This window comes from Oncorhynchus gorbuscha, linkage group LG08 (assembly GCF_021184085.1).
Source record: "Oncorhynchus gorbuscha isolate QuinsamMale2020 ecotype Even-year linkage group LG08, OgorEven_v1.0, whole genome shotgun sequence".
Taxonomy (NCBI): domain Eukaryota; kingdom Metazoa; phylum Chordata; class Actinopteri; order Salmoniformes; family Salmonidae; genus Oncorhynchus; species Oncorhynchus gorbuscha.
Window position 1 is genome coordinate 35480609 of NC_060180.1, and position 24248 is coordinate 35504856.

At 45.0% G+C, this 24248-nt stretch overlaps 1 protein-coding gene across 5 annotated transcripts in view; it reads right to left on the reverse strand.

The window, feature by feature from the left end:
* Positions 1-24248, reverse strand: part of LOC124041544 (serine/threonine-protein kinase tousled-like 1-B) — a 59429-nt gene that overhangs the window by 13613 nt on the left and 21568 nt on the right. For 2 of the 5 annotated variants that reach the window (XM_046359253.1, XM_046359252.1), the window contains exons 1-5: positions 3281-3652; positions 1976-2097; positions 1748-1816; positions 1395-1433; positions 1213-1288 (exon numbers count right to left, since the gene is read on the reverse strand). In XM_046359253.1, the coding sequence (XP_046215209.1) occupies positions 1213-1288; positions 1395-1433; positions 1748-1816; positions 1976-2097; positions 3281-3407 (433 nt within the window). In that variant the 5' untranslated portion in view covers positions 3408-3652. Of the gene's footprint in view, positions 1-1212; positions 1289-1394; positions 1434-1747; positions 1817-1975; positions 2098-3280; positions 3662-24248 lie in introns of those variants that run through there. The other 3 variants (XM_046359255.1, XM_046359256.1, XM_046359254.1) reach the window with 3 other exon arrangements.

Consider the following 24248-nt stretch of genomic DNA (forward strand, 5'->3'; position numbering starts at 1 on the left):
CCATAAAGGTCGGGGGAAAGTTGTTATTTAAAGGTAGACTCAGCAATATGAAGTAGATGCAGAAAGTAAACAGCATAGTGGATCAATTTCCACAAAAATTAAGAGCGATGAAGCGCGATGCTCCACTTCCCCGCCGTATTGTTTGGTGCCCCGTCTACCATGCTGAGAACAGCGTGAAGCGAACTCGTGCACATGCACAGATACTGTGTGTGAGAGCGAAGCGTTGCATCTCGCTCAATATCCTAGCCTATTCATTGATGATAGGCTGTGCTTTACTGAAGTTGCAAGACATTCCAAAACAATTGCGGGATACAGGTTTCGATTGCCGATAGATCGGCCTAGTGCACGGTACTGACGGTCTGCTGGCCGACCTGCCTATACTGTGCCCCGCCTCTTTCTTTCACCCACGAGCTCGGTAATAAAGATGTGAGTGTTTGTGTTCTCGGAAGTATGGCAACTAATCAGTCCCCTCTGTTCCGAAATGACTGAATCTTAGGAGTCGATTCCAATTGGAATCTACTCTTGACACTCAGAAATAGGAGTTGGCACCGGGAGTCGACATGAAAGTCGAGGAATCAATGGCTTTGGAGTCAACTCTCCACCACCACGTCATCGTTGTTAACAGTTGGAAAAATGGCAGAGAAAGGCAAGCGGTAAGCACCAAAGCTCTGCATGGCAATAGTTTGAGAAGGGTTACTTTAGGATTTTGGCAAAGGCAATTTATCTACTTCCCCAGAGTCAGATGAACACGTGGACACCATTTTTATGTCTGTGTCCAGTATGAAGGAACTTTGAGGTGGAATTGAGATACAGTAATGGTAGTAAAAGTGCTTAAACATCTGAAGGGGAACGCACTGTGAGACCCAAACCGTTGCTGGCAGCGGCATTGTGAATTCAGGTGGCATTTTATAAATATTCTAAACCTTTTAATGGAAAACCGATAAAAACATGGTAATTTAAACATGAAGAAAAAATATTATACATTTGTCACATTCCCATCAGGGACCTCACGACAAAATGAAATAACGGCACTTTGTCACCTTCTTGAACGGAAAGTGATAACCCGTGACATTAAGAACACAGGGGGGGGGGGGCAAATAGGGATAGGGAGGATGCGAGTGAGTGAAATCAAGCAGAATCAAAAATCCTTTCAAAACCTGACCAGATCCTTCCTCTCCAGTTCACGAGTGTTATGTTGGGTATGCGTCATACCTTGGCTGCTCTCAGAATGGGTGTCAGCTTTCCTTTTCCTTCCTCTGGACGACTCAGAGGGCTTCTTCTCAGGGGTCTGAGAATAAACAAACACTAAATCACTTTTCTGACACTCGCGTGTCCAATAAGAAAGAGTGCGTTTCTGTGGGTGGGAGGGACAGAACAGTAGGAAGAGTACATACAGAGTATGCAGGAGAACTCCCTCTCTTCATATCAGAGTTCTAGGGAGAGAAAGATACCACAGAAAGAGAGTCAGGAGGGGGTGAGAAAGGGAGGAAAGCGAGAGATTGAGGCGGGTCATGCAAGTACAAACAAAGATAATCTAATTCTCCTGATTAATGGTCCATTGTTCCAAAAATAAAAATGGATACATAGATAAAATGCCTGCCCTCTGTCTCCACACAAACAAAATGGTGTATTTTCTTAAACCAGAGAATTAGACACCTATGTCCGTAACATGGTGTGACATCTAATCATTGAAACTAGGACAGCGGCCTCCCTCACTGCCAGCGCCTCTGCATAGCGTGCGTCTCACCTCTGACTCCTTGTCACTGGAGGAGCCCAAACTGCCATAGCTGTTGTTGGAGCACTCGTTGGCCAGACCCTAGATATACAGAGAAATCAAGCACAGTTGTTATAGTGTGCTGTGTTCTCTTTGTGTGTGCCTTTCAAAAACGTTTTAAGTGTGTCTGGTATGAGTAAAACCATGCATGTGTGTTATAGTATTGATGATTGAGATCGTTTTGAGTTGTGCGTGTTTCACCTTGGCCCCCCCGCTGGTGCTGCCAGTGCTCCCTACTGTGTTGCCGCTGACCCCGCCCATGAACCTGGCCTCCAGAAGCTCCTGCCTGCGAGGGTCCAGGCTGTGCAGCTCCTCCATGGGGCCTACACAACAACATAAGATAAAGCTATATATGGCTATGTAAGGATACAGCAAACTGCATCAGATACATCACACTACCGCCCACTTCTGATAAGAGCACATTGGATAAGTGCAAACTGTGTGAGTGCAGTGCATTTCACCACTCCCACATCAACAACACAGTTACTTAGTCTGTGTCTATCTGCATGCTCTATAATATGTATTTAGTGAACACCTTATGGACAGCACCAAGCTTTCGCATGCAAGTGTCAGGTGTCAAAACTGAATGTTAGGCTGTAAGACCACTACTGGACAAGCAAGAGTTTCTGATTCAACAGCTGAGCTGCGGGTGTGAACTTTGTCCCCATCAATCACCAAAACATGGAATGTCTGACACACAACCCAGCCTTATGAGGTTCAAGTAAAGAGAAACCAGACAGCAGTAATAAAACATTGACGAGCAGTGTAAATAAGGACACGGGAATACCACATCCAGGCCTGATCTTGATCCCGGTCCAAAGCATAATTAGCTACATGGTTATTTCCATCCCAATTGGAATAGTTAGCAACACTAAGAAATGTGACACGCTAAGTAGCCTTTGTGTGACAAACTTCCGTTCTCAGGATGACAGAGTCACGGGCTTTAGTTCTGATGCCGACAACAGTCTGTTCCTGTTCAGATGTCAAAGTTCATATTATAAACTTCAACAACGGAAAGTGTTGTTCCTAGTTGATCATTAGAAGTCGTTTGAATGCATGATAACTCACTGGATTCGTTTAGACTTGTAGTAGCCCTGCTGTTTGACAGAAGGCCAAAGGCATTCAACTACCCACAGCTGTTTAGCTACAAGTGATGACTAGTCTCTGCAACATTGCTAACCTAGCTACTATAAGTAGTTACATAAATGACAACTCCTTGGTCATCTAACGTTACGTATGGTCTAGCCTGTTCCTACTTATTGTCCACTCAACCGGTCTGCTCCTGTCTGAATATTCCATTGCTAATGCTCTCCATTGCTCTACTGTAACTGAGCGCAAACACCTATCGAAGCTAGCTAGTAGCTAACGCTGGCTAGCTACTGTACTGACTAACTGTTCGGCCATCAATTGACATCCATAAATCCGTCGAATTGGGGCGATAGAAGTGGAAACAATGCGCATTTCCCATCGAACAGACTTCGACGAATGCCATTGTTGATGAATTACCTTCCTTCTTGGCGGTCGCCGTTATGTGTTGTTGAGAAATCGTTGGGGACGAGGATAGCTGCTGCGACCAAGATGGCGTCGCCTCCAAACTTCCACCACCACTTCCACTGTTACTTTGGACACTCATTAAGCCACTTTACAAGCTAAGAGATCAAGTAGACACACGGGCGTCCGTGTAAATCCGAAAACCCAAACTTGCATACACCAGCAGCCACCTGCTACATAGCCACAGCAGTCAATCTAATTTTGCACATTTTGCAAACATATTTTTCAGCAGGGTAGTAAACATGCTAGGATAAAATGTAACCTTTGCATCGATCGCGCGGCTGTCAGCATCAGTTCCCGAACAGGGCTTCAACAGTCACTAGTACCCACGAGCATTCTGCCAGCAGCACAGACAATGACGTCACTTTCGTATGGTAATGAGAAAGCCTTCAAAATAAAACCCTGCATTTCACAACATTGTGGGAATGTGGATAAATCATTCAAAAGATATAATTTTAATCAATGGGCGTTTATATTGTGATAACAAGAAAATACGAGTCATCTATGACATTTAAAAAAAATATATCGCATTCCGCTTCGCTCCACAGGTAGTATCACATTTTTCATTTCATTTCATTACAGCACAACAGTTTGATTTGTTTGATCGTAGCTAGCTACATAGCCGTCTGTGTATCAAAGATAATTGTGTAGTCTAGAGCGATTTTCTAGGTTAGCTAGCCAGCCATTGTCGTTCTTTTAACGCAACGTAACGTAATCAACACTGCTAGCTAGCCAGCTAGCCCCCGAATAGCAGCTCTGTAGAAACTATTACACTCAACGGAACGACTTGATTAGTGATTAGTGCCAGTGCCTACAAAGTCAACAACGCAGCCACTGCCAGCTAGCCTACTTCAGCAGTACTGTATCATTTGAATCATTTTAGTCAATAAGATTCTTGCTACGTAAGCTTAACTTTCTGAACATTCGAGACATGTAGTCCACTTGTCATTCCAATCTCCTTGCATTAGCGTAGCCTCTTCTGTAGCCTGTCAACTATGTGTCTGTCTATCCCTGTTCTCTCCTCTGCACAGACCATACAAACGCTCCACACCGTGTGGCCGCTGCCACCCTAATCTGGTGGTCCCAGCGCGCACGACCCACGTGGAGTTCCAGGTCTCCGGTAGCCTCTGGAACTGCCGATCTGCAGCCAACAAGGCAGAGTTCATCTCAGCCTATGCCTCCCTCCAGTCCCTCGACTTCTTGGCACTGACAGAAACATGGATCACCACAGATAACACTGCTACTCCTACTGCTCTCTCTTCGTCCGCCCACGTGTTCTCGCACACCCCGAGAGCTTCTGGTCAGCGGGGTGGTGGCATCGGGATCCTTATCTCTCCCAAGTGGTCATTCTCTCTTTCTCCCCTTACCCATCTGTCTATCGCCTCCTTTGAATTTCATGCTGTCACAGTTACCAGCCCTTTCAAGCTTAACATCCTTATCATTTATCGCCCTCCAGGTCCCCTCGGAGAGTTCATCAATGAGCTTGATGCCTTGATAAGCTCCTTTCCTGAGGACGGCTCACCTCTCACAGTTCTGGGCGACTTTAACCTCCCCACGTCTACCTTTGACTCATTCCTCTCTGCCTCCTTCTTTCCACTCCTCTCCTCTTTTGACCTCACCCTCTCACCTTCCCCCCATACTCACAAGGCAGGCAATACGCTCGACCTCATCTTTACTAGATGCTGTTTTTCCACTAACCTCATTGCAACTCCCCCTCCAAGTCTCCGACCACTACCTTGTATCCTTTTCCCTCTCGCTCTCATCCAACACTTCCCACACTGCCCCTACTCGGATGGTATCGCGCCGTCCCAACCTTCGCTCTCTCTCCCCCGCTACTCTCTCCTCTTCCATCCTATCATCTCTTCCCTCTGCTCAAACCTTCTCCAACCCATCTCCTGATTCTGCCTCCTCAACCCTCCTCTCCTCCCTTTCTGCATCCTTTGACTCTCTATGCCCCCTATCTTCCAGGCCGGCTCGGTCCTCCCCTCCCGCTCCGTGGCTCGACGACTCATTGCGAGCTCACAGAACAGGGCTCCGGGCAGCCGAGCGGAAATGGAGGAAAACTCGCCTCCCTGCGGACCTGGCATCCTTTCACTCCCTCCTCTCTACATTTTCCTCCTCTGTCTCTGCTGCTAAAGCCACTTTCTACCACTCTAAATTCCAAGCATCTGCCTCTAACCCTAGGAAGCTCTTTGCCACCTTCTCCTCCCTCCTGAATCCTCCTCCCTCCCCCTCCTCCCTCTCTGCAGATGACTTCGTCAACCATTTTGAAAAGAAGGTCGACGACATCCGATCCTCGTTTGCTAAGTCAAACGACACCGCTGGTTCTGCTCACACTGCCCTACCCTGTGCTCTGACCTCTTTCTCCCCTCTCTCTCCAGATGAAATCTCGCGTCTTGTGACGGCCGGCCGCCCAACAACCTGCCCGCTCGACCCTATCCCCTCCTCTCTTCTCCAGACCATTTCCGGAGACCTTCTCCCTTATCTCACCTCGCTCATCAACTTATCCCTGACCACTGGCTATGTCCCTTCCGTCTTCAAGAGAGCGAGAGTTGCACCCCTTCTGAAAAAACCTACACTCGATCCCTCCGATGTCAACAACTACAGACCAGTATCCCTTCTTTCTTTTCTCTCCAAAACTCTTGAACGTGCCGTCCTTGGTCAGCTCTCCCGCTATCTCTCAGAATTACCTTCTTGATCCAAATCAGTCAGGTGTCAAGACTAGTCATTCAACTGAGACTGCTCTCCTCTGTATCACGGAGGCGCTCCGCACCGCTAAAGCTAACTCTCTCTCCTCTGCTCTCATCCTTCTAGACCTATCGGCTGCCTTCGATACTGTGAACCATCAGATCCTCCTCTCCATCCTCTCCGAGTTGGGCATCTCCGGCGCGGCCCACGCTTGGATTGCGTCCTACCTGACAGGTCGCTCCTACCAGGTGGCGTGGCGAGAATCTGTCTCCTCACCACGCGCTCTCACCACTGGTGTCCCCCAGGGCTCTGTTCTAGGCCCTCTCCTATTCTCGCTATACACCAAGTCACTTGGCTCTGTCATAACCTCACACGGTCTCTCCTATCATTGCTATGCAGACGACACACAACTAATCTTCTCCTTTCCCCCTTCTGATGACCAGGTGGCGAATCGCATCTCTGCATGTCTGGCAGACATATCAGTGTGGATGACGGATCACCACCTCAAGCTGAACTTCGGCAAGACGGAGCTGCTCTTCCTCCCGGGGAAGGACTGCCCGTTCCATGATCTCGCCATCACGGTTGACAAATCCATTGTGTCCTCCTCCCAGAGCGCTAAGAACCTTGGCGTGATCCTGGACAACACCCTGTCGTTCTCAACTAACATCAAGGCGGTGGCCCGTTCCTGTAGGTTCATGCTCTACAACATCCGCAGAGTACGACCCTGCCTCACACAGGAAGCGGCGCAGGTCTTAATCCAGGCACTTGTCATCTCCCATCTGGATTACTGCAACTCGCTGTTGGCTGGGCTCCCTGCCTGTGCCATTAAACCCCTACAACTCATCCAGAACGCCGCAGCCCGTCTAGTGTTCAACCTTCCCAAGTTCTCTCACGTCACCCCGCTCCTCCGCTCTCTCCACTGGCTTCCAGTTGAAGCTCGCATCCGCTACAAGACCATGGTGCTTGCCTACGGAGCTGTGAGGGGAACGGCACCTCAGTACCTCCAGGCTCTGATCAGGCCCTACACCCAAATAAGGGCACTACGTTCATCCACCTCTGGCCTGCTCGCCTCCCTACCACTGAGGAAGTACAGTTCCCGCTCAGCCCAGTCAAAACTGTTCGCAGCTCTGGCTCCCCAATGGTGGAACAAACTCCCTCACGACGCCAGGACAGCGGAGTCAATCACCACCTTCCGGAGACACCTGAAACCCCACCTCTTTAAGGAATACCTAGGATAGGATAAAGTAATCCTTCTCACCCCCCCCTTAAAATATTTAGATGCACTATTGTAAAGTGGCTGTTCCACTGGATGTCATAAGGTGAATGCACCAATTTGTAAGTCGCTCTGGATAAGAGCGTCTGCTAAATGACTTAAATGTAAATGTAAATATATGGTTTAAAAATGTGTTTATACCACTAATGAAAAAATACAATGTTGACACTGGTATGTTGAGAATATTGGGCTGTAAGAGAGAACTTTTCTACCTGGTGGAAAAATACTCAGTAGGGTCTGCTGGCTTTTGATACCGACCCCTCCATAGCCCCCAATGAAATACACTGTAAAAGACTGTACGTGGGATACATATTGGCTTGTAGAAATAGCTTTTCTACCTGTCTCAGCTAATGTGGGGTGGGAAATGCTCAGTAGGGTCTCTACTAACCAAATGTCATTTTGGAGGGGCACTGTGTTAAATACATATGCATTTAGTGCTGCACGTTATATTCATTCCAAAACAATACATAAATGTACTGTTGTGTTGAATATCAGTTGTAAAGACAAAATACTTCAACACCTTTTTTCTTACCTTGTTTTGCTAGCTCAGACTAGAATATGTTCTGGGATTTATCCAATGGCATTGAGAAGTAAACCACCTATATCAATAAGTGTATCGACAACGTTATCCCCAAAGTGACTGTACGGACATATCCCAACCAGAAGCCACGGAATACAGTCAACATCCGCACTGAGCTAAAGGCTAGAGCTGCCACTTTCAAGGAGTGGGACACTAATCCGGACACTTAAGAAATCCTGCTATGCCCTTAGATGAACCATCAAACAGGCAAAGCGTCAATACAGGACTAAGATCGAATCCTACTACACTGGCTCTGACGCTCATCGGATGTGGCAGGGCATATAAACTATTCAAATAAAATAAAATGTTATTGGTCACATTTACATGGTTAGCAGCTGTTAATGCGAGTGCAGCGAAAAGCTTGTGCTTCTAGGTCCGACAGTGCAGTAATATCTCACAAGTAATCTAACAAATTCACAACAACTACTTTATTGACACAAATGTAAGTGGATGAATAAGAATATGTAGATATAAATATATGGATGAGCGATGGCCGTGCGGCATAGTCAAGATGGAGTAGATGGTATAGAATACAGTATATACACATATGAGATGAGTAATGTAGGATATGTAGACATTAAAGTGAAGTAATTTAAAGTGACTAGTGATACCTTTATTAAATCCATTCATTCATTTATTAAAGTGGCAAGAGATTTGAGTGTTTGCAGCAGCCACTCTGTTTGTGATTGCCGTTTAACAGTCTGATGACCTTGAGATAGAAGCTGTTTTTTCAGTCTCTCGGTCCCAGCTTTGATGCACCTGTACTGACCTCGCCTTTTGGATGATAACGGGGTGAACAGGCAGTGGCTCAGGTGGTTGTTGTCCTTGATCTTTTTGGCCTTCCTGTGACATCGGGTGCTGTACGTGTCCTGGAGGGCAGGTAGTTTGCCCCCGGTGATGCGTTGTGCAGACCGCACTACCCTCTAGATTGCCTTGCGGTTGTGGGCCAGAGCAGTTGCCGTACCAGGCGGTGATACAGCCCGACAGGATGCTCTCGATTGTGCATCTGTAAAAGTTTGTGAGTGTTGTAGGTGACAAGCAAAATTTCTTCAGCCTCCTAAGGTTGAAGAGGCGCTGTTGCGCCTTCACCACGCTGTCTGTGTGGGTGGACCATTTCAGTTTGTCCATGATGTGTACGCAGAGGAACTTAACTTTTCACCTTCTCCACTACTCTCCCATCGATGTGGATGGGGGGATGCTCCCTCTGTTTCCTGAAGTCCACGATCATCTCCTTTGTTTTGTTGACGTTGAGTGAGAAGTTATTTTCCTGACACCACACTCAGAGGGCCCTTAGCTCCTCCCTGTAGGCCGTCTCATTGTTGTTGGTAATCAAGCCTACCACTGTAGTGTCTGCAAACTTGATGATTGAAGGTTGGAGGCGAGCATAGCCACGCAGTCATGGGTGAACAGGGAGTACAGGAGCGGGTTGAGAATGCACCCTTATGGGGCCCCAGTGTTGAGGATCAGCGGGGTGGATGATGTTTTCTATCCTCACCACCTGGTGGCGGCCGTCAGAAAGTCCAGGATCCAGGGTCTCGAGATTAATGACGAGTTTGGAGAGTACTGTGGTGTTAAATGCTGAGCTGTAGTCAAGGAACAGCGTTCTTACATAGGTATTCCTCTTGTCCAGATGGGATTGGGCAGTGTGCAGCGTAATGACGATTGCGTTATCTGTGGACCTATTGAGGCGGTAAGCAAATTGGAGTGGGTCTAGGGTATCAGGTGGGGTGGAGGTGATATGATCCTTGACTAGTCTCTCAAAGCACTTCATGATGACAGAAGTGAGTGCTACGGGGCAGACTAAAGGGAACCCCAGCCGCGAGCTGCCCAGTGACGTGAACTTACCAGATGAGCTAAATGCCTTTTATGCTCGCTTCGAGGTGAGCAACACTGAATCATACATGAGAGCACCAGCTGTTCCACACGACTGTGTGATCACGCTCTCCAAAGCAGATGTGAGCAAGACCTTTAAACAGGTCAACATTCAAGGCCACAGGGCCAGATGGATTAACAGGATGTGTACTCAAGTGGCAAGTGTCTTCACTGACATTTCAACCTCTCCCTGCACGAGTCTGTAATACCTACATGTTTCAAGCAGACCACCATAGTTCCTGTGCACAAGAAACCGAAGGTAACCTGCCTATCTTCCAAGATGGCGTAGCAGTAAGTCGTCCTGTCGTGTCGTGTCCCTTGTATATATATCGTTTCTTTTTCGTTTTTACATATTTTTCTTCGCATATCTTTAAAAACATTTTGCTAACCTAAGCTTCCAAATACTCTCCTGCAACCCGCCTCACCCAATGTAGCTATTTTTTTCCTAAAGTATTTATATTTACTTCGGAACCGGAACCCCTCAACTGAAGCTAGCCAGCTAACCACCAGCTATGCTAGCGGTCTTCAGCTAACCGGTCATCAGCTAACCTTTAGCTCGGAAAGCTCTCGCCAGTTCGAACAACGCGACGCTAACCAGAGCATAACGGACCTATTTTTTTTTTTTTATCCCCGGATTCCCACCACAAACGGAACATTTTTCAGCTGGATCTTCAAAACTAGCTATATAGCTAAAACACAACCCCGGATGATTACTCCTGGCTAGTGTTTCCACCCACTTAGCTTGAAGCTAGCCCGGCCAGAGCACCTGTGCTTACCACCGTAGCATACTCCTGGGCTACAATACCCGGGCCCACGACCGGTCTATCGATGTCACCGCATGAAGAGGAATAAACAGACTCACCCCATTGCGACGTCCCCCAAAGGCTAACTCTCTAGCCCTTGCCATCTCCTTGCTTGCTAATTCGGCCTGCTAACTGCTAGCTTGTTTAGCCCTGGTCCGCTAACTGCTACCTTGTTTACCCCAGGCCTGCTAACTGTTAGCTTGTTAGCACAGGCCTGCTAACCGTCTGCATCGCCGCGTCCCAAACACTCACTGGACCCATATTTACTTTCTAGCTCTTTCCGATTTTTAATTTGTTTATACCTTCCGGAAACCTGCCTCACCCAATGTGATACGGAATCGCAATTATTTTTAATTTTTAGAACACACTCAAGAACCTCCAGAAGCTAACCAGCCAACTTGCTACAAGCTATTTAGTCATTGTTAGTTTTTAACCTGGATAACACTCGCCAGTCCAGCTTCCCTGCCCCATCCACCGCTGCCCCCTGGACACTGATCACTTGGCTACATAGCTGATGCACGCTGGACTGTCCATTAATCACGGTACTCCATTCTGCTTGTTTGTTTTATCTGTCGGCCCCGTTGCCTAGTCAACACCATTTTACCTGCTGTTGTTGTGCTAGCTGATTAGCTGTTGTTGTCTCACCTACTGTTTTAGCTAGCTTTCCCAATTCAACACCTGTGATTACTGTATGCCTCGCTGTATGTCTCTCTCAAATGTCAATATGCCTTGTATACTGTTGTTCAGGTTAGTTATCATTGTTTTAGTTCACAATGGAGCCCCTAGTTCCACTCGTCATACCCCTGATACCTCATTTGTCCCACCTCCCACACATGCAGTGACCTCACCCATTACAACCAGCATGTCCAGAGATACAACCTCTCTCATCATCACCCAGTGCCTGGGCTTACCTCCGCTGTACCCACACCCCACCATACCCCTGTCTGCGCATTATGCCCTGAATATAATTCTACCATGCCCAGAAACCTGCTCCTCTTATTCTCTGTCCCCAACGCTCTAGGCGACCTTTAGCCGCACCCTCATACTACTCCTTCTCTGTTCCGCGGGTGATGTGGAGGTAAACCCAGGCCCTGCATGTCCCCAGGCACCCTCATTTACTGACTTCTGTGATCGAAAAAGCCTTGGTTTCATGCATGTCAACATCAGAAGCCTCCTCCCTAAGTTTGTTTTACGCACTGCTTTAGCACACTCTGCTAACCCTGATGTCCTTGCCATGTCTGAATCCTGGCTCAGGAAGGCCACCAAAAATTCAGAGATTTCCATACCCAACTTTTGAACCCTGTGGCACCCCCATAGAGACTGCCAGAGGACCGGACAGCATGCCCTCCGATTTGACAAACTGAACTCTGTCTGCAAAGTAATTGGTGAACCAGGCAAGGCAGTCATCCGAAAAACCGAGGCTACTGAGTCTGCCGATAAGAATATGGTGATTGACAGAGTCGAAAGCCTGCAAGAGATAGCCTGCAAAGTAATGTCATACTTTCCAGGTCCATACCCAAACAGTTCGAACTACTAATTTTGAAAATTACTCTCTCCAGAAATAAGTCTCTCACTGTTGCCGCCCACTACCGACCCCCCTCAGCTCCCAGCTGTGCCCTGGACACCATTTGTGAATTGATCGCCCCCCATCTAGCTTCAGAGTTTGTTCTGTTAGGTGACCTAAACTGGGATATGCTTAACACCCCGGCAGTCCTACAATCTAAGCTAGATGCCCTCAATCTCACACAAATCATCAAGGAACCCACGAGGTACAACCCTAACTCTGTAAGCAAGGGCACCCTCATAGACGTCATCCTGACCAACTGGCCCTCCAAATACACCTCCGCTGTCTTCAACCAGGATCTCAGCGATCACTGCCTCATTGCCTGTATCCGCTACGGAGTCACTGTCAAACGCTCCCTAAAACACTTCTGTGAGCAGGCCTTTCTAATCGACCTGGCCCGGGTATCCTGGAAGGACATTGACCTCATCCCATCAGTTGAGGATGCCTGGTCATTCTTTAAAAGTAACTTCCTCACCATTTTAGATAAGCATGCTCCGTTCAAAAAAATGCAGAACTAAGAACAGATACAGCCCTTGGTTCACTCCAGACCTGACTGCCCTCGACCAGCACAAAAACATCCTGTGGCGGACTGCAATAGCATCGAATAGTCCCCGCGATATGCAACTGTTTAGGGAAGTCAGGAACCAATACACGCAGTCAGTCAGGAAAGCTAAGGCCAGCTTCTTCAGGCAGAAGTTTGCATCCTGTAGCTCCAACTCTAAAAAGTTCTGGGACACTGAAGTCCATGGAGAACAAGAGCACCTCCCAGCTGCCCACTGCACTGAGGCTAGGTAACACGGTCACCACCGATAAATCCATGATTATCGAAAACTTCAACAAGCATTTCTCAACGGCTGGCCATGCCTTCCGCCTGGCTACTCCAACCTCGGCCAACAGCTCCGCTCTCCCCGCAGCTCCTCGCCCAAGCCTCTCCAGGTTCTCCTTTACCCAAATCCAGATAGCAGATGTTCTGAAAGAGCTGCAAAACCTGGACCCGTATAAATCAGCTGGCTCTTTTCTCTGTATATATCAATGTTGCTCTTGCTGCGGGCGATTCCCTGATCCACCTCTACGCAGACGACACCATTCTATATACTTTCGGCCCGTCATTGGACACTGTGCCATCTAACCTCCAAACGAGCTTCAATGCCATACAACACTCCTTCCGTGGCCTCCAACTGCTCTTAAACGCTAGTAAAACCAAATGCATGCTTTTCAACCGATCGCTGCCTGCACCCGCATGCCCGACTAGCATCACCACCCTGGATGGTTCCGACCTTGAATATGTGGACATCTATAAGTACCTAGGTGTCTGGCTAGACTGCAAACTCTCCTTCCAGACTCATATCAAACATCTCCAATCGAAAATCAAATCAAGAGTCGGCTTTCTATTCCGCAACAAAGCCTCCTTCACTCACACCGCCAAGCTTACCCTAGTAAAACTGACTAGCCTACCGATCCTCGACTTCGGCGATGTCATCTACAAAATTGCTTCCAACACTACTCAGCAAACTGGATGCAGTTTATCACAGTGCCATCCGTTTTGTCACTAAAGCACCTTACACCACCCACCACTGCGACTTGTATGCTCTAGTCGGCTGGCCCTCGCTACATATTCGTCGCCAGACCCACTGGCTCCAGGTCATCTACAAGTCCATGCTAGGTAAAGCTCCGCCTTATCTCAGTTCACTGGTCACGATGGCAACACCCATCCGTAGCACGCGCTTCAGCAGGTGTATCTCACTGATCATCCCTAAAGCCAACACCTCATTCGGCCGCCTTTCGTTCCAGTACTCTGCTGCCTGTGACTGGAACGAATTGCAAAAATCGCTGAAGTTGGAGACTTTTATCTCCCTCACCAACTTCAAACATCAGCAATCTGAGCAGCTAACCGATCGCTGCAGCTGTACATAGTCTATTGGTAAATAGCCCACCCATTTTCACCTACCTCATCCCCATACTGTTTTTATTTATTTACTTGTCTGCTCTTTTGCACACCAATATCTCTACCTGTACATGGCCATCTGATCATTTATCACTCCAAAATTGTAATTATTCACCTACCTCATGCCATTTGCACACATTGTATATAGACTCCCCCCTTTTTTTCCTACTGTGTTATTGACTTGTTAATTGTTTACTCCATGTGTAACTCTGTGTTGTCTGTTCACACTGCTATGCTTTATCTTGGCCAGGTAGCAAATGAGAACTTGTTCTCAACTAGCCTACCTGGTTAAATAAAGGTGAAATAAAAAAATTAAAAAAATGACTACCGTCTGTATCCATGAAGTGCTTTGAAAGGCTGGTCATAGCTCACATCAACACCATTATCCCAGAAACAAAGCCTATTCCCCCTCAGGAAACTAAAAAGTTTTGGCATGGGTCCTGAGATCCTCAAAAGGTCCTACAGCTGCAACATGAGAGTATCCTGACTGGTTGCATCACTGCCAGGTATGGCAATTGCTCGGCCTCTGTCACATGCCTCTGACCGCAAGGCACTTGAGGGTAGTGCGTATGGCCCAGTACATCACTGGGGCAAAGCTGCCTGCCATCCAGGACATCTACACCAGGCAGTGTCAGAGGAAGGCCCTAAAAATTGTCAAAGACCCCAGCCACCCCAGTCATAGACTGTTCTCTCTACTACCGCATGGCAACCGGAGTGCCAAGTGTAGGACAAAAAGGCTTCAACAGTTTTTACCCCCAAGCCATAAGACTCCTGAACAGGTAACCAAATGGTTACCTGGACTATTTGCATTGTGTGCCCCCCAACCCCTCTTCTACGATGCTGCTACTCTGTTTATCTTATATGCATAGTCACTTTAACAATACCTACATGTACATACTACCTCAATAAGCCTGACTAACAGGTGTCTGTATATAGCCTTGCTACTCTTTTTTTCAAATGTCTTTTTACTGTTTTATTTCTTTACTCACGCACACACTTTTTCCGCACCATTGGTTAGAGCCTGTAAGTTAGTAAGGTGTCTGTATACAGCCGATTGTATATACCTTGTTGTATTCGGCGCACGTGACAAATAAACTGATTTGGTTTGGTGTAGTCAGACGTGAATGTGACTCACGTTAGTGATTAGTGCTAACTATCTAATGTTAAATATCCATGCCCTGGTGGACTAGTTATCATGTCACCAACAGTGGGGTCTGGGGAAAAGGTTGAATACACGAACGATGAGCTAAATATCCCTGCCCTCGTGGGCTAACATTAGATCCTGTGTAGCTCAGTTGGTAGAGCATGGCGCTTGTAACGCCAGGGTAGTGGGTTCGATCCCCGGGACCACCCATACGTAGAATGTATGCACACATGACTGTAAGTCGCTTTGGATAAAAGCGTCTGCTAAATGGCATATATTATTATTATATTATTATATATATTATATTATATATTAGATAGCATGTCACCACGTGGAAAAGTTTGACTACACGAACGGTGAGCTAATATTAACTAGCTAGCTAGCTCGCTCATAAAGGACTTGTGGGCTCAATGTTTTCCCACACAAAACACAAACGGTTTTGTTCCACAAGTGCATCTGATGTACATGACTAAACAAATGACCTGTGAAGTCAGTTATACATGTCAGCGGGGTTGGAAATTAAGCTAACCAGAGGCTAGTACTTTTTAGATAGAGCTAGTAGACAATGTGCCAAACTAGCCTGACAGCAGTGAAATTGCCTTTACAAACATTGCACGCCAAAGATTTAGAACTTGAATGTTACCCAGGCAAGTAGAAATTGTGATCTGCTGGCAAGTGCCCAAAATCCATATGTTCCATCCCTGCATGTCAGTCCCTTTCAGATGATCCCCCATATCAATGTTGGTCTTTGTCAGTGACCTCACAGCTGAGGCTTTCCTTTAGAGAATTAGAATCAGAAGTAGAGTCATATAACTCATCACAATACTTCACCTCTTCATGCAAATAGTACCCTAGACTGTCCTCGTCATGTCTGGCTTTTGACATGCGGAACATCAGGCTCACCCCACAAGAAGCCGTGCATGTCCATCACCACCCTCAGCAAGGAGAACGGCTGGAAGTAATATACCTCTCTCATAAATTAAACAGCACATATATAAATGCTCACTGTGCCAATGATAAAAATGCAATGTAAATTGTGTTGTACTACTGAATGAAACTGGGAGGAGATGCACTCAGACCAGCCTTTCTGATTGAACTTACATTTACTTAAGTTGGCTGCTTTGACCAAAACTTGAACGTAACAACCTATTGTTTGTGTATGATCATTATTCATTTTTTGCTTGTTTTTCAACAATGTCAGGTCCAGGTAGGGATGACTGGGGCCTTTAGCAAGTAAGACAAAGGGGTAGAGAAATCATTTGAACATCACAGATATAAAAATGACCACTGTGCCCATGATAAAGTCACCTACTTTTATTTAGTTGGCTGCTATTGAGCAAAACTTGTACGACCTGCAGTATGTGGAATATTTTTGGACCTTTGACTCCCCTGAAAACAGGCACTGACAGAATGAGCAATAGGAGTCTGTCAGAGGTCATCACACTGGATGGTGCCAGTAAGGATGGTCTTCAAAGAGTTGGTAAGACCCTCCCTGAAATAGAAATTGTATTAGAAATTACCACCAGGGACACCTGAAGTCAATATTAAATTAATCTTTCTTTATTATCAGCAAGCTGGAGAGGTTCCAAAAAACTTAATGCACCATAGTAAACGTCAGTTGGGAGCTCCTCCGGGGCAGTCCCGTTAGTTGCTGCTTACACAGACAAGTCATATTTGCATGATTTACACGATTCATTACTGCACTTGGTTGGGCACTGGTGGCTTCCTCCACTCGTATTTCACATCCTTGCGGCCGATATTATGAAACTAGAAAATAGGCTACAGGAAGGATGTTAAGTGCCACATGCCTTTCAATGCATGACTTTGAACACCTTCAAATACATTTGTAGGAAACGTGCTATATAAATGAAGTTTGATTTGATGACATAACAGCCGTAGAATATTTAATAATCTGTACTTTCAAATGAGTACAAGTGCAGTTTTTCCATGAACATCTAATGATAACTTGGGATTTTATCACTTGATATATAAATCATATAGTGGGAAGGATCCTATAAATCAAGACTGTGAATGCATGTACCACTCCGAATAAATACATACTGTGCCTTTGAAGATTTGTCTCTGGTCATGAAACTACAATACAGGCTGGATGTCTAAAAGTCCATTCTGAATGTCAATACATTTTTACATTAATTCTCAATGACAACATTCTAGAACGGAGTTATCACTCATCTAAGTCTGGTATCTGGGGTAATCTGGTTAATGCTCTTTCCTTGTAGAATGTTGATGTCACAAGATGGATAAGTGGGTGGCGGGGCTGGTGTGATCAGTCGCACCTACAGCGAGTAATCAGACAGGTAGCTGGGGATTGGCTGTAATTTTTAAAAGCCTGGTGTTTGGGCCTGGGCGTTGAGGGGAGAATGTCTCTCTGTGGCTGTTCATGTCTGGTCTATTTTGGGTGAATGCGCGGGACCAGAAGTCTTACTGGTGAATTTGAGTGAGGAAGTGGGTGGCTGTGCTAACAAGGAATTGGGACTGGAGTTGAGTGGTGATCTGAAAGCAGAGGACCGAGAGAGGCATTGGTACAACACACATCCAGGAGCTTTAGCGCCGCCAAGTAAGGGACGTGATTCTTCCTGTGTTCCCCTTACATTACTCTCTCTCGCTCTCTGGGCTGTTTTGCCACGCCACTGAAAGCCACTATTGTTGGCAGGTTTTCCTGCTGTCTGTATTCCTCTTTTAACACCGGAGACAGAGCCATCGGTGACATCGCCAAGCAGAGTCCCAGACTGGGCTCGTTCCAGGAGAGGGAACTGTGCGGATCTGGATATCGCCACAGAGACAATTATTTTATTTTTCTTTCTCGTCGGGCCCTAGACATCGAGAACCTATCCCCAACCTTTAGTAAGAATATTTAAAGATAAAATACACAATGCAGAGAACGAAAGATCAATGGAACTAGTTTTTCAGTTCAAAACCTATTTAGAATCTGGGTAGAGGTTCCAGTCTGGGACTCATAGCTACATGTGGCAAATTGTCATTCGTCCAAATTGTCTATACATTGAGCCTGAAATGGGATACTTGGCATTTAGCCCAATTTTACAGCAAGGAATTTTAATTGGTCAACCATATATTTTTCCCCTCCCTAATTTTCTTTGGAGTCTGTGCTATTGAAGAATAACATCAACTGCTAACACATTGCTGGGTGAGTCTAGACCTATATAATTTAAAATAACTAAATCAGGTTCATTTAAGTGCATGCAATGAGTTACGTGCCTGGGACATATAAGGGTCCTCTGTTAAAGCTCTCAGTTAAAATAAGCCATAATTGATTACGGGTGTGAAACAGAAGTTGCTAGTTGAGTAGCAATTTTTACTCGTGAAGGTTATGTAAGCCTTGTACAAGCTTTAGGGGTAACCAGGCCCTGCAGAAACAATTTGTGATCTATAGATAGGAGGAGAGTCCTCAAGGGGTTAAAAATAGTGTGTATGGTTAAATAAGTATATAAATATTACACAACTTTTTAAGTTAATGTAATGGCATTTAAGTGAGGAAAACACGGGACAGGTGCTCCAATATGAACATGAGAAATATATTAAATTCACCGTCTAGTGATATGAAGAACCATTTCAAAGTAGAGGAGCATAGGCAGGAGATAAAGAAATATTCTGTCATTGTTGACAAGGACAGAAGATGGAATCTGTCTGATATACAAAAAGCTTGGAGAAAAATACAGAGAATGTCTGACTCACTGACAGACCCAATGGTCTTTAACCTTATTTAGCCAAAGTGAGAAAACAAAAAATTCATTCAAGATAATCATAGGACATTGCATAAAGATAGTTTGAGGGCTCCTTGGTGAACAGATAAAAACATTAAAAGGCAAAATTGAACAATTGCAGGATGCAAGGGTGGATAAGGCAGGACTTGGCCCCCACCTGTGGGCTCTGTTCCCTCAATCTACCCTCATGCCGAGTTGCACAAGGCAGCTCTGGTTTCAAACATCTGGTCAGCACTTCCTGGCTTTGAGTCAACGGATTCTGAGAGCGGTGACGAACGATGTCTTAGGCTGACCAGAACACAGGCCATTTAAAAAGGAAGTAAATATAAAAACCCCAGTGAAAAGTAATTACACATAAATCAGAATCTCCAAAACAGTTGGATGAATGGTCAAAGACTACGAAGCGTCCATGAGATGTGGGTAAGAGGACGTGGGACCATTTCAAGCGATAACAAAAAACCTCTATAATTCTACATCCTTATGATGGGTTACATTTTTTTGCATCTCTTTTGAACAACCGTGAACATGGTGTACTTGACGAAAACACGGAAGATGAAAATGCACTCAACTCCAAAAATGGGGCGCTCACACATCGGTTGACGCAATCCATACACAATGATTTGCGTAATACTTTTGTTTCCACTACTGATTGGGAGAGCCAAAACTACGGTGACGTCGACAGGCTGTCACGACTGGACAGAGACAACATAATAAGCCGGCTGTCAGAGTTGTGCAGGTTCCGAGTGAAACCAAGATTACTCGTTCAGCAGAAGAGAAACCTGGAGTGTGTCTTTATTGAGGGATTTCTGGATGCTGGCAACGAGAATGTCGGGTAAAAACCCATGTCCTTATGAGAAGTGGCCAGAAGAAGCAGGGGCCTCTAAGGGAAAAAGTCAACAGGACAACAGGCCCAACGACACAATGCCGATGCAGAAATTTAAGAAGCACTCTCTGGCTCAGCAGCAGAGTTTGCTGGATGTGGATGCCGTGGAGATGAACTAAAAGACTCCCTCTTTACGGCCCATCTCGACTGGTGTATATATGAAATCCGATGGAATATGTGTGAACATGAGTTAACAACTTTGCAGTAGATTTTTTTTAGTAGATGCGGGTGCTAAAGTCACTGTATTTCCCATATCTTATGCAAAACATATGTCCTCAGTACACAGGCAAGAAGATGAGCAACAGGAGTGTGGGCGGATATGAAACAGACCAAACACAATATCCCATCAGCAAGAAAGCTATGGCCGCTACTAAAGTAGTGATTAGAGATCTATGTGAAATGGGTATTGTTGAAAAGACACTGCCTCTAACAGTCAAGTATGGCCTGTGAGGAAATCAAATTGTGACTGGCAGGTGACAGTGGACTACAGGAATACACATGAAGCCATCTCCAAGCTCACTCCACTGGTGGCCAACTGTGGTAGCAGAATCAGAATTAGTTAGGTAACATTGATAAATAAGACGTTTTATTTACATAAATGTTGAAGTGAGAGATGTCATTAGGATGTTTTCTTTTGGATAATACTGTTGGCAGTTATCCCTTCTCTGCTAGGGCTTAGTCACTAGGGGCCCAGAGGGGGGAGAGGTCAGGCTTGTCTTTATATGTCAATGTAGCTGTTAAACCATGTGATGCTATGAAGAATATCAGAAGGGGAGGAGGACAGAATGGAGGCTTGTCTTCTTATGGGAATGGGTCTAACTATTGTATGTCCCCTCTGAGGTTGCCCTTATCTTGACCTAGTATAAGACCTAAGAGGCTCACTGTCATTTCTGATCTTGTCCAGGAGGGTGTGTATTTGAGATGAGAGTATCTAGAATTGACAATTGATATGCCATTGGATGAGGTAATGTTTTGGTACTATGTTGTACCAAGAACGAGATAAGAACTTTGTTTAGGAGACCAAACTGAACGATAATTTATAGCTAATGCTATCTAGCTATGGGGTACTCCTCTTTCAAGTAAAAGGCACTTTGTGAAGTTCCTATTATCTGTGGTTTGTCATGTCGACTAGGGGGTGGATCTTTGCTATAAAAGATCTGTTGCCATTTTGTAAACACTCAGAATTCATTTATAGACACTGAATTGATCTGAGAGTCAAAAAGGGCTATGGTGAAGCTCATAATTAAAGATGGACTTTATAATATAACTCTGTCTTCTGTGTGGTTTGCTCTCTCAATGTTTAGTAATACAGGAAATTACCACGACACTAACTCCTCAACCATTTTTTCCTCATCACCTGCTCACTCTGTGTTCTGTCATTAATATGTCTAATGGGTTCTGGTAGGCACTCTTACACCCGGAGGCAACATGGCAAATTTACCAGATTTATTTCATATTAATAGTTAATTATATGCTTAACAATAGTAAGACATTTCTATTCTACCAATGTTGTGCTTCTGAGAAAGCAGCTGGTCTAGGCGTGTAGTCAAGTACATGGGATAGAGATAAACTTGAGGAACAGAATAGACCTGTATTGTTTCCAATCATCTTTGCTTCCGAGTAACTTGGTCACACGGCAATAAGACAAAGAGCCTCTGAGTGACCACAGTTCTTCAGTCCATCCTTTTCTTTTACCATCTTCCACGGGCACAGCTGTGTGGAGATATGAAGGGAATAGAGGCAAACTTGGGTAGAGATAGGAGTAACGGAACTGACGTTATCACTTGTTTGTGCGGTATGACCTCACACACCCAATACATATAGCCACAAGAAGAAAACAAAGTAGCTTATGATGCCCTGATCTGCCGGGGAGGGGTGGAACCAACCATGACTAAGCAGTTTTGGGATTTCTATATAACCCCCTTGCTTTTTCTGTATTGTTGGGCTCTCAATGATCATCTACGGGTGGTCGTTGACCAGCTCCATTATTGCAATAATTAATCGATATTAAAGTATGATTGTTTGAAGAAATTGAAAGTCTCATCTCCCTTACTTGATTAGAATTTCCACTACATTCTAACCTGGGTTACACTGTGCACAGGGGTTACACCAAAGTGACTTGAGGAAACTCACACTCCACTGAGGAGAAGCTGATACCTGCCTAAGGTTCAAGGAGAGGGGCGTTGGCGGGTGAATACGGGATCCCGAACACAGACAGATAAAGAGAGAGACTGATATTTCTTGGAAACAATTTTTTTGATTGCTGACCTAATGGGTACTGGCAAAAGGGACTAGGACATGGGGTTCTGAAAAAGTGTCACGACTTCCGCTGAAGTCTGTGCCTCTCCTTGTTCGGGCGGCGCTCGGCCAGCCACTTGCCAATCCACTTTTCTTTTTCCTTTGGTTTTGTCATTGTTTTCACACACCTGTTTTCCATTTCACAATTATTTCTTCCTGTATTTAAACCCTCCGTTTCCCCCATGGTGTTGTGCGGGATTATTACATGTTCAGTTAGGTTTATTTTGATGGCTGTTTTGACGGGTGCTGTGTTCACCCGTGCGTTCTTTACAGTCTTCTTTTGGTCAAGTGGAATTGTTACCTTGTTTAGTAAAGTACGTTGCTCACTCATTCTGCTCTCCTGCGCCTGACTTCATGCACCAGCTACACTCTCCTTCTGACAAAAAGAGACGCCTATGACTAGTGAGAATAGGACTGGTTAAAAGTCTAGGGTGTGGGTTTCAGAAAAAGGGACGCCTACGACTAGTGAAATCAGTGAAAATGGTAAGTAAATAAAATATAGGTAATGCCCTGGGTTAGTATAGTAAGATGTAAATGTATGAGTTATGGTTTAACTAACTGTGAGTTGGAAATATTCCTGCAGGTTATAACAAATATTGTAGAAAACAACTAATTGATTAGTGTGTTTTGGGAACAGAACTGTGAGAAAGTGATGAGAGAATTAGACATTTGGATAATAAGAGATTGAAATTTGCATAGTAATCTGAATGAAATTTGGATAATAAGTTTCTATATTTAACAGTTATCCTGTTAAATCCTGGGATAGGGGGCAGCATTTTCATATTTGGATGGAAAGCATGCCCAGAGTAAACTGCCTGCTACTCAGGCCCAGTTGCTAATATATGTATATTATTAGTAGATCTGGATAGAAAACTCTGACGTTTCTAAAACAGTTTTAATGATGCCTGAGAGTATAACAGAACTCATGGCTGGCGGAAACCTGAGAAAACCCTACCAGGAAGTGGGAAATCTGGAGTTTGTAGTTTTTCAACTCATTGCCTATTGAATATACAGTGTCTATGGGGTCAAATTGCACTTCCTAGGGCTTTCACTAGATGTCAGTCTTTAGAACGTTGTTTGATGCTTCTACTGTGAAGGAGGGGGGAAAGGGAGTTGAATGAGTCAGAGGTCTGCCAGAGTGCCATGAGCTGGTCACGCACATTGCATTTCTGAAGACAAAGAAATTCTCCAGTTGGAACATTATTGAAGATTTACGATAAAAACATCCTAAAGATTGATTCTATACATCATTTGACATGTTTCTATGAACTGTAATGACTTTTCTGAACTTTTGCCTGGACCTGCCCGCGCGTTGTGATTTTGAACTGAACGCGCTAACAAAGGGAGATTTTGGACATGAATGATGGACTTTATCGAACAAATCATACATTTATCGTAGAACTGGGATTCCTGGGAGTGCATTCTGATGAAGCTCAACAAAAGGTAAGTGAATATTTAACACTATTTCTGACTTCTGTTGAAGTCTGTATGGCTTGATTTGTTGTCTGAGCACCGTACTCAGATTGCATGGTTTGCTTTTACCGTAAAGTTTTTAAAATCTGACAGCTGTTGCATTAAGGAGAAGGATCTCTAATTATGTGCATAACACTTGTATCTTATATTAAAGTTTGATGACTTTCTGTAAATTGATGTGGCTCTGCAAAATCACTGGATGTTTTGGAAGCAAAACATTACTGAACGTAACGCGCCAATGTAAACTGAGATTTTTGGATATAAATATGCACTTTATCGAACAAAACATACATGTATTGTGTAACATGAAGTCCTATGAGTGTCATCTGATGAATATCAAAGGTTAGGGATGAATTTTCTCTTTGGCTGGAAAATGGATGTGTTTGTGACTAGGCTCTGACCTAACATAATCATATATTGTGCTTTCGCTGTAAAGCCTTTTTGAAATCGGACACGATGGGTAGATTAACAAGAAGTTTCTTAATTTGGTGTATTGCACTTGTGAATGTATGAAAGTTACATATTTAAAAAAATATATTTTTGAATTTCACGCGCTGCCTTTTCAGCGGAATGTTCGAGGGGTTCCGCTAATCACTGCCCATCATAGTAATATCACAAGGTATTATTGAGCGGAGATTCATTGCCTACGGTCTTATG